Consider the following 10,621-nt stretch of genomic DNA (forward strand, 5'->3'; position numbering starts at 1 on the left):
TATTTTTGTAGGTAATACGCATAAGTCATAATAAAAATCTTCTATATTACGACGAACATCTGCAACGATGTCAAGTACGCATCATGCTCTAGAACAAGGAGTATGGTTCTTTGATACAATACCTAAATAAAGTCAATACTTTATAAGGTTAGGTGACTACAACTATAGTGTATATATATTATTATTTCGGGTAGTAGGTCCTCAAAGGTATTAATGAGTTTAAAATTAAAAAAAAAAAAATATAGGATCAACATACGTATTAAAATTATAATTTATAAGCATTTTCATCGGTATTCAACCGTTAAATTAGTTTGTAGGTAACTATATAGAACTATACAGAAGTACCTACTATACCTACAAATGTATTTGACTGTTGTATAACTATTGAAAGAACAACCCGAAGCTGCAGTGCCACCCGCACTTAAAGTATAAAAATTATACATAATATGTCATAGGTGTGATATCGTATTAATTATAAAATTGGCACCTATATATAGGCAATAATGTTATAATATGCATTGAAATTATTTATTGGATGGCGGACTGGAGGTAACTTCAGCCCTGCAGCTGGAGAAGATTTCAGTGGCCCAAAAAAAATGCTAAATATATTTGTTTAATATTTTCAAAAAATTGCAAAAATATTCGTGCCTTAAGATGATTGTATTTATATTACATAATATTATAAAGTACGCCACGGCATTTATTTCACTAGGCCGTTAATAATTTTGATAATTTGACTGCAGGTATATTCACTTTACAGTTTTTGTGTTTGAAAATGTGTTCCTCGTTTGATGTGTACCTATATAACGTACATTTACTATTCACCTTCACCTTTGATGATTAATATTATGGTAGCATTATATTTATTTTTTCAGTGATATAGTTAGGCACGTTGATTCAGTGGTATAATTTATCAGAACGTAATACGTATGTACAAATGTCACATACTTTAATGGAGTTGGTAGGAATTACTTTTTTAGGTTTATATTATGTAATTAATGTATGTTATATATTTTGTACCTACTACCTGTACCTTCTTTTCTATGATTATTTGTAAATTGTGGTTAATTTTTTATATTATTATTTATTTATTAATTTATTTTGTGGTACGGTTGAGACAGTTTTTAGAACTTAGAACGAGCATCATATTTGTCTTAATGAAATATTTTAGTAACTATTAGTTGATTAAAATAGATAATTTTAGTTGACGCGATCAATTTTTAGTACAGAAGTCGCCAAAAAGTTAAAAAAAATTATAGAATTTATTTATTTTTATTTATTAGCCTGATATTTACGACTTTGTCTATTTACATTGTATATTCATATAGATTCTATTCAAACAATATTATTATTTATTACAACTATGTCAATATATTATTATAGAAATCATTGTTTTTGAAATTTTAAAAGCTAAATTTGCTAAAACTAATACATAACAATATTAGACAGAGGTTCTAAGTCACCACATTGTTCATTCTGTGCACTAGACTTAAGAACAAAAAAAGAAAACCAAATCAAATCGCCTAAAATGTATCTATTAAAAAAATAAAGATTTTCACGAATGGAAACGGTGTAGTAAATTTCAACACGACGAACCGGATCACTGTTCCTGGTTCCGGTGTGTTCTGGTCCATTTAGATCACTGCGGCTTAATTAATTATTTTATTTTATATCTAACATTTTTATTTTTAAAAACGATGCCCACATGCTTAAATCCACACATTTCACCACTATTTTTGAAAGCGGATCCCGCGTGTACATTTATAGGTCTGTATTTTCTCAAAATATCGATGGTCAAATCAAAAAACGGAATATAACAATATTATCCTTTATATTTGACCGTATAACTAATCAATATGATATCATTCAACGATAGTTTATTGAATTGTATTGGCAGCAATAGTAACATTATGATTTTGATTTAAAATTAAAATATTCGGTTTCAATAAAAATATATACTTAACCTCGTGTTAAAAAAAAAATTAAAACCTTGAGACTTTCTCCGGCATTCCATGGCTGTCGAATAATATCGTACATTTGCACCCCTTATCCAAACTATCTTGCGTTAGTTTTAAGTAAAAACCCACGTCATATACTATATATTACTATAGTAGTATACAGTCTATAACGATATAATATAATCACATTCCGTTTATAATAATTTAATCGCATATTATATTGTATAATTATTTATTATCATATTATTATATTATTATATTATCGTATAGGTACATTATTATTATTATTATTATTTTAAGTCAATACCACGGCGTACCGTAGATTAGCCTGAATATAGAGGTTCGTGCGGTGAAGTCAGCTTAAAATTAATTCAAATATTTTGAACATTTCACTGTGTATAGAAAATAATAATATAATATTATTGTGATGAAAAGTTTCGAGTTTCTATGATTAATATAATATTTTTATTTACAACGTAATAACTAAAACCGTTCTGTTAAAATATCTAATTTCGTCAAAAGTAGAACTATTCATATTATCACGTAATATGTCTTTAAATATACAAAAAAACCAAAATCGTTCCCAACATATTATTGTATTTTCAATATATTTTTTCGATTGCTGTAGACACATTTTTGAAGGTCCTCTAAATGTTATAGTAACGCACTAACGCGCGAGTATAATAGTATGAAACCAACCCATAAATAATAAGTCCCTTGACACACCCCTGCAACGATAAAAACCTGTTTATTTACGATCACACGTGCACACTATAATAACGTCGCCGTCGTCGTCGCCGCCTTGCAGGCACCACATGTCCACCACATTCCTTACATTGTTATTACATATACGTATTCACCATGAAATTTAGGGGACAATAATAATATTATAAATACAGCTACGGACCACCTGTTGTTCGGCCGACGCCAACTACGAAGACGACGACGGCGACGGTAACAAAGAGGGTTTGGGTTTGGGTTTGGGGTTCGTTTATACGTAGGCAGATGCGACGTGTCGATGTCTTTTATTTAACGTGTAGCCCACACTGCTACCAACCGTGTATTGTGTGCAACTCTCTAAGGGTAAATTTTTTTCCTCGTCCAAAAATGTGATTTCGGCACGTCCACGCACCTCTACACAATGTCCACTATTTTCTCGTACGGAATTTGCTATATTAATATAATACTGTTTCCTGTTGACTATTAAAGCGTTCCAGTGACTGTGTGTGGTTACAATGATATGAAGGTTGTAACACTCGTAACACAATATTATATTTTATTAAGTGAACGTTACATCACGTAGGCATTTGCTGTGTCCGTCTTACATAAGATAGACAATTTACGCTCGGCAGATCGAGTTTAGCTTGATTATTATTAAAATAAGAGTGAATCGACCTATTATGAAACTCGATGGTAAGAACATTATCTGCGTTTATAAGTGGGTTTTTTACGATATAGTTAAGTTTTTAAGAAGTTATGAGCATTTTTAATTTAAGCTATATTATATAAGCAAAACTAGCTAAAAAATTTGACTATCGTAAAAAATCCAAATACAAACAAAGAAAATGTTCTTGCCATTAAGTTTCGTAATAGGTCAAATCACTCTAATTTTCAAACTAACGGAGATAAACGTGGCCTAATGAACGTAAATTTACTCTGTTACAAACTTGTAAGACGGAGACGGCAAAATGTTCTTGTTGCTTCCTCTTAGGGGACGCCACACGCGCATGCGTTGTCTCTGCCGTACAAAGTACAATGTGCGTTCTGAATAATTCATTGAACTCTGTTATAATATTAATATGAGAGTGAATTTAACTATTACCAAATGTATAAGTTAGAATATTATCTAGTGGATGCCATAGGTTTTTCTTATATTTTAATTTCAAAGTTAGTTATGACTGTTATGAACATTTTATAATAATTGTAAATGATCTGTATAATTTAAAATTATCATAACTCGTTTTGAAATTAAAATATACAAAAAAACCTATAGTATATTCATTAGATAATATTCTAACTTCTAATTTTTTTAATAGGTCAATCACTCTAAAATTAAACATACATCAAACAATTTTCGTCTACTATAGTTTCAATAGTGTGCTGTTAGTTTTGATAGTTACTCGAGTGAAATGACCTATTATCAAAGATTTAGATAAGAACATTGTAATATATGTACCTACAGCTTAAGCGTCGGCTTTTATTCGACAATTTAATTTTCATTCGAGATATGAGAATTTTTAATATTTCACAATCCATATATTGCTTGAAAATGAAAATACCAAAAAATGCCGATAAGCATAGAATATAATGTTATTACACCTAAAAGTATGATGCTAGGTCACTCTAATATCAAAGGTCACTGTAATTGTGTCCAATTTTAAATTTTTATGTAAATTTTGGCCAGGGTATATTTTATACATACATAAATTGCGGCCTGGGTATAATTTTGTATGCATGTCTACCTAAATATTTTTTATGCATACGTAAATTACGTCTATGGCTTTTGTTTACTAAATAAATATTTTTCAGACTTAAGAACTGACCATATATTTATATTGATGTGTTTAAAAGTATTGGTTTTGCTGTTTTTCGCTTACAATTAAAAAATATATTATCAGAAATTAGTAATAATTTATATTCTGTAAAAATGTGTATGGTTAAAAAATGTATCATTACAAATTTGTAATTAAGAAACTGGTATAAATGCCGTACGTGTGTAAGACGGAAACAAAAAATGGATGGGTCGCGTCCTCTTAGTAGCATTTCTATTTTGCCAAAAATGTCTATTTTTATTTAAGTACAAACTGATTTTTATTTGTAACAAAATATCTGTCTATTATATATTACTGAATGCCGAAACAAATAGCAATATCAGTAAATAACGATAGGTATTAAAACATTTGATTAATATTGTTACTTTACTATTAATATCATTAATTTACTATATAGTATACATATAATATGTCCTATTTTATATCTTGTTTGTAAAAAATCCGAAGGGCGTTAATTCATATGAATAAAAAATAAAAATAAATATAAAATAATATATGCATTTATTAATATTAGAATATAGTCAACCTTTTTAGTTTTATGCCACAACGTTATTGCTATATTATATCGATGTTGGTATACTTGAATTGAATAATTTTAAATATCGCTTTTTGGTACCCGAATACTTCTATTCGTGTAGTTGAAATAACGGGATGCTATAATATTATGGTTATCCGACAAAATGCACAGAAATCCGATTACAAAAATACGCCCCACACGACCCGCACGACGACGTGTCCATAATAATAATAATAATAATAATAATAATAGTTTCGTTTAAAGGATCCTGCCTCGACGAATAATAAACCGATTTGCCCCACCCCATCGATCTGTTGGATACCTACCCGGTGAATATAAAACCAGCCGGGGCAAACTAACACCATTGGAATCATTTTGGTCACGAGCATTCGAAGGGTAAGATCGATACGGACTTGTTCAGCAGATAATTATTTTCAGTTATTACAGGTCACTGCATTGATCATCAGTAAGTAACATAATACTTTGTTATATTTTGTCAAGTTATTATAATTATTAGTTTCATTAGCTTATGAGTTTTGTTAACGTCTTAATGTGTCGATATCGATTAGTAAATTAAATTGTTGGTCGTCAACGATGATATCTTTATTTGTTAACAAAAAAAAAAAAATCGACCGTTTCGTATTGACATATATTCTAAACCGTTTTTAAACTATATCGATTGGTAAATTGGTTACAAATTTATAATGTTTTAGATTTACATAACTCAATTTCTATATTAATGTAGCATCTTAGTAGGTAAAAATGATTTTTCACATTTTAATTATAATATTAAGACGTAAAAACTCATAAGCGATAAAAAAAAAAAAAAAACGATTCTAAATAATATTATAAATCATATTTTTACAGATATGCTGAAATTCTTCTTCTTAATCGGTAAGTAGCATTTTCTTAAAATATATATACCTACACCTTATTATTATTTTTGTCAAACTATAACACAACCATATATTAGGTATATGGTCGAATTTGAAATTCGTTTCTCGTGCGTCTATAATGTTATATTGTTATTATACTTGTTGTAGCTACATTGGCGACGTTGGCTCAATCTCAGATTGCGGTAGAATGGATCTGCGAAGATACCAAATCAATGGGCAACTGCAGTAGAGTACCGAAGATGACAGACTTGCTCCAAATTATTTCTCAAAACAGCGACGATTACGAATATACAGACTACCACTATTGCCCGTAAGTATAAATTTGAATAGTAATTAGAATAGTACCACGTACAATATATTATAATTCATAAAAAATTCAGAGATGGGGAATTTTCTGTAATAAAATAACTAGAATTAGTTAAGTTAGATCAGTCTTAAGGACGTTAGGTGTAATATCAGACGTTAGTAGTTAGGTTAATGTAAATATCTTGTAAATATTCACGGAAGTTGGTACCTAAAAACTTACGATACCTACCTATGTTTAATTAGTTTTAATGTCGGAGTTGAAATTTTTTTTAAAATGCTAATTAGACAAAACTATGTTTATATAGGTAGGTACGTTAAGCTTAAGTCGTTGGTAACGATTTATGAGTATCGCAAATATGAATATGATATAGCTACATCATATATTCATCATATTATTATTATATTATCATATTATTATTATTATATCATATCATTATCATATTATATTCATATAATATGCGATACTCATAAATCGTAAATCTAGATAACTAGCTGGAGCATCAATAATGGAACATTATTATTGCACTAATAGCTGCAGGGTTGCTTATTTGTATATATGCCAATAATGTTTCGTATAGTAAATAAATAATGATTGTGTGTCTATAGTATATTCATTTAAAAAGTATAGTATAGTAGTTGCGTCATTTCAGTTTTTGAGAGGGAGGGGGGAGGGCAAAATTTTTGACCGGCCCAAAATAAAACTGAAAAAATACCGCTCGCTAACAATTACATTACATTACATTCCAATTGCATTTTTATCTCAATACAAATAGCCTTCTTATATAATTTTATACTTACTAGTTAGTATCAAGGTTACTATCATAAGCATAAGTAACCCTGTGGTTGAAACATATAAGGTTATAGCATATATACCCCTTCTCAATAAAATATTTTATGATAAAAACAAAAACGGCAGCGTAAAGGGAGCCAATAATAATCAAGTATGTATGCGCGAAATTTTGACAAGCTGTTGTCAGCGTATTTTTGATGATAAGAAAAATTGATAGTTGTGATATCCCTTTACGCAGCCATTTTTTTCCTGATGATAACAATCCGAGTCGATATGCAATAACCTATATGTTTCAACCATGTGTAACCCATTTTTTTGAGAGATAACAATAACTAAATAATTAACACTTATGTAGAAGGATACTTAAATATATTACCTATTAGCTATACTAGATGAAGGCCCAAAACTAGCCCATACCCGTCCCACTAATGACAGGGGGGACTGTCCACCCTGATCCCCCCTCCCCAAAATGACGCCACCGTAGTATAGTTATGTAGTAGTGTGTCATTATAAAATGCAGCCGATATAACTCTTGTTACAGGAGTGGCCGGGCAAAGTTATAATAAAATTGTTATACGGTGCAATCGCTACTGTTGGACTAGTCGTCTAAGAATCATTTTCACTAATCTTTTTTTTTTACAACTTATAAATTATAATATATAAGTACCTACCTCAGGGGTGGACTGGGTTACAGGCCAACCAGCAGTTTTTACATATCGGGCCTTCTGCCGAGAATTGCTTGAAGGCCACAATAAATCTCACTACAAAAAGATCGGCCACCCGGCCATTCGAGCCTGCAGTCCGCCCCTGACCTATACCTGTATAATAGTTATCATAATATTATTAATGCATATTATCATATTGTATTGTTAGTTTATAATTTTGTGTTTTCGATTTGTCAAACACAGGAACTACATCGTGGAACGCCACATCAAGTGTGTGCGGACGTACTTCGATAGTTGTTATAGGCATATGACCCCATTCATGCGAAATATCTTCTTGGCTTATGTACCACTGACCGAGAGCGCAGAAACCTTCTGCGACAAAAACCGGCCTTACAAGAAAGGTATAGTATACACGTTCAAAATAATAATATAGTTAAAAAAATAAGAATAATAGAAAAACCCGAAATATAATATATAATATATTTGAATACAAGATAATATCGTAATACAGATTTATTGAAATTATGTACAGTTATAAAATAAAATATTGCAGCATTGTGTTTTCGTTGTACGCAGGTATAATTATAATATTATGTTAGAAATGTATTGTATATCATGCCAGTTCTGTGCCCACTTTATTGACAGGCGACATCGACTATGGATATTCGGACTACCTATGTAGTCGTATAAAAACGCACCCCCTGCCCCCCCCCCCCCAATAGGGTTCACTTTACTAATTATATTATAGTTATACTTTGATGTGTCGGATGGGACAAGTAAATAGAATTACTATTGGTAACATAACAAATTAGCATTACACAACAGTGTTCGATAGAACGGTTCTATATCGTTGTTCCAATGTAACGTATAAATATAACATAGGTAACCTGTATAGGTACCTACGTTTCTTAAAAATAAATCTTGGACGGAGTTTTCATAGTAATTTCGTTATAATATACCTACGATGTAAAAATATGATAAACGCAGTTAGTAGCCCATCTTACGTAATTATATCTTACCTTATTATAGGAGTGCTAAATTAAATTTCTTCACCATACATATCGTTATCATTGCAGAATTTAGAGAACACATGTCTTGCACAAAAGCATTGTTAGAGGCCGACGATGATTGGGAGGATTTTGCGGACGACGCTGAGATGCAATACGGACAATCAATAGACGACATGACTGCCCGTAGCAAGTGCAAGTGAGTCTTAGTTTGTTGTATAATATTATAACAATATAATATTTAAATAATACACACGGCGCTTATTTTGTGCCGCGAAATGAATATTTTTATTTTATCGTATTTTGTCGATTCATCGGGAATGATTTTCGACAGAGTTGTCAGCTGTTATTGGCGTGAATTGACCACGGAAATTCGTAAACAATGCGGACCGAAGACCGAAAAGTTTTCTCGCCAAGTGCTCAGCTACATGTGGCCCATATCGATGTTGTCGGTCAGTATACTTGTATAGCTACTAACAATAATAATTCACACAAATTAGGTACTTACATCCGAATTCATTGTTTTCAAAACGTATATATTATAATACAGCGTCTCTCAAACTGTGGTACTCGGAAACCTCATTGGTGGTACGCTAATGAAATCTCCTTTTATAAAAAAAATGAAATCGATCATTATTCACATTAAATATTATTTGGTTTATTTGATATCAATAACAATATAAATAATAACAGTGCATTTTTTTATGCATTAAATGCTTATGTCATATCATAATTTTGTAGTTCCTAATAAAATAAAATTCCATACATGTAATAATATAAAGTATACATTTTTGATAAACAAAAAAAAAAACGTTATTTGGTCAAGTAGTACATGACAATTTTCAAACTGTGTAGGTGGTACGCGAATGTAAAAATTTTGAGAACCGCTGTACAACAAAAACATAAACATATATTATAGGTATGTACCTTTATGGCTTATATGTATATTGTATATTTTAATATGTACCATACAATTCCAATAAAAATATTATATTACCTACCTGGCTACCTAAATTTCATAAGTGAAAAAATGAGCCCCAATCGATTGTAAACAAGTGGTTGGACATTTGGTTTTTGTACAAATATAATATAATAATAATAATAATAATAATATGTGTGTATTAATGATTGCATGTAGTGTGATACTTTACTTTATTATTAATGTTTATCCTTTAATAGGATTTGTACACTTATACTAATTACTATTAGGATAATAGCTTGACAGTTTTTTAATACGATATACATTATTGTTTGTATCCATCGTGTGAGGACTGAAGAGTAAGAGGTACCTATTATCGATTGTTTCGCTTAATTATGAACAACAGGTTTCTTCCACTGATCGGTGGCAGTCGGCCGATCGATTGTTGTAAGTCGGATGGATGCGAGATGTATATTGTGGTTTACGCTTTGTTTTGTTGGGCAGTAAAATTTTTTTTACCAATTGTACATATTATATATTCAAATTGTTTTATTTCGTTGCTATATCATAATATAAAACCATCATTTTGTAATATATTAGTTAGTACAATAACAGTGTTAAGTGATATAATATGCCGTATGGTAAGGATGTTTATGACCTTAAAAACTCTAAAAAAAATTCATGCAAATACTCGCAACAACTCGCTTTTTAATTATTAAATATGCGCTTATAGCCTTAAAACAATAAATTAAATACGACATTATAAAATGAGCAATGTTCATAAACATCCTAACCTTAATTACTTAATAACCGTTTTAAACCAACGTTTTATTTCATTGCAGAAACTATGCGATGAGCTATTAATTTTTGGACCATTGTGATGCGATGTACAGTCCAAACCAAAAATTCCGAATTTTCCATGGCGTCTGGAAGCCACAGCTTTTAAAATTTATACTATTACTTATCATTTTTTTTTCCATTTTATAAAAGAATACTTAATTCGCTTAAATA

General features: G+C 30.3%; 1 protein-coding gene across 3 annotated transcripts; it reads left to right on the forward strand.

Moving 5' to 3' along the window:
• On the forward strand, positions 1-10,621 carry LOC132941648 (uncharacterized). 3 transcript variants are annotated; one of them, XM_061009791.1, is made up of 9 exons: positions 1-147; positions 5,292-5,493; positions 5,895-5,921; positions 6,071-6,233; positions 7,928-8,085; positions 8,761-8,890; positions 9,026-9,143; positions 9,547-9,610; positions 10,453-10,570. In XM_061009791.1, exons 3-8 carry the CDS (start codon positions 5,897-5,899, stop codon positions 9,595-9,597), a joined length of 645 nt encoding a protein of 214 aa, XP_060865774.1. In that variant the 5' UTR covers positions 1-147; positions 5,292-5,493; positions 5,895-5,896; the 3' UTR covers positions 9,598-9,610; positions 10,453-10,570. The 3 variants fall into 3 exon arrangements, with proteins under 3 accessions (XP_060865774.1, XP_060865773.1, XP_060865775.1); XM_061009790.1 differs by lacking the exon at positions 1-147 and having other exon boundaries at positions 5,067-5,493; XM_061009792.1 differs by lacking the exons at positions 1-147; positions 9,547-9,610 and having other exon boundaries at positions 5,068-5,493; positions 10,453-10,621.

This window comes from Metopolophium dirhodum, chromosome 3, assembly GCF_019925205.1.
Source record: "Metopolophium dirhodum isolate CAU chromosome 3, ASM1992520v1, whole genome shotgun sequence".
NCBI lineage: Eukaryota > Metazoa > Arthropoda > Insecta > Hemiptera > Aphididae > Metopolophium > Metopolophium dirhodum.

Excerpts from the sequence above, each read along its gene's own strand:
- LOC132941648 (XM_061009791.1), top strand. The coding sequence starts at position 5,897 with ATGCTGAAATTCTTCTTCTTAATCG. Across the intron at positions 8,086-8,760 it reads AAACCGGCCTTACAAGAAAG|AATTTAGAGAACACATGTCT; the intron begins GTATAGTATACA and ends TTATCATTGCAG. Across the intron at positions 9,144-9,546 it reads GGCCCATATCGATGTTGTCG|GTGGTACGCGAATGTAAAAA; the intron begins GTCAGTATACTT and ends CAAACTGTGTAG.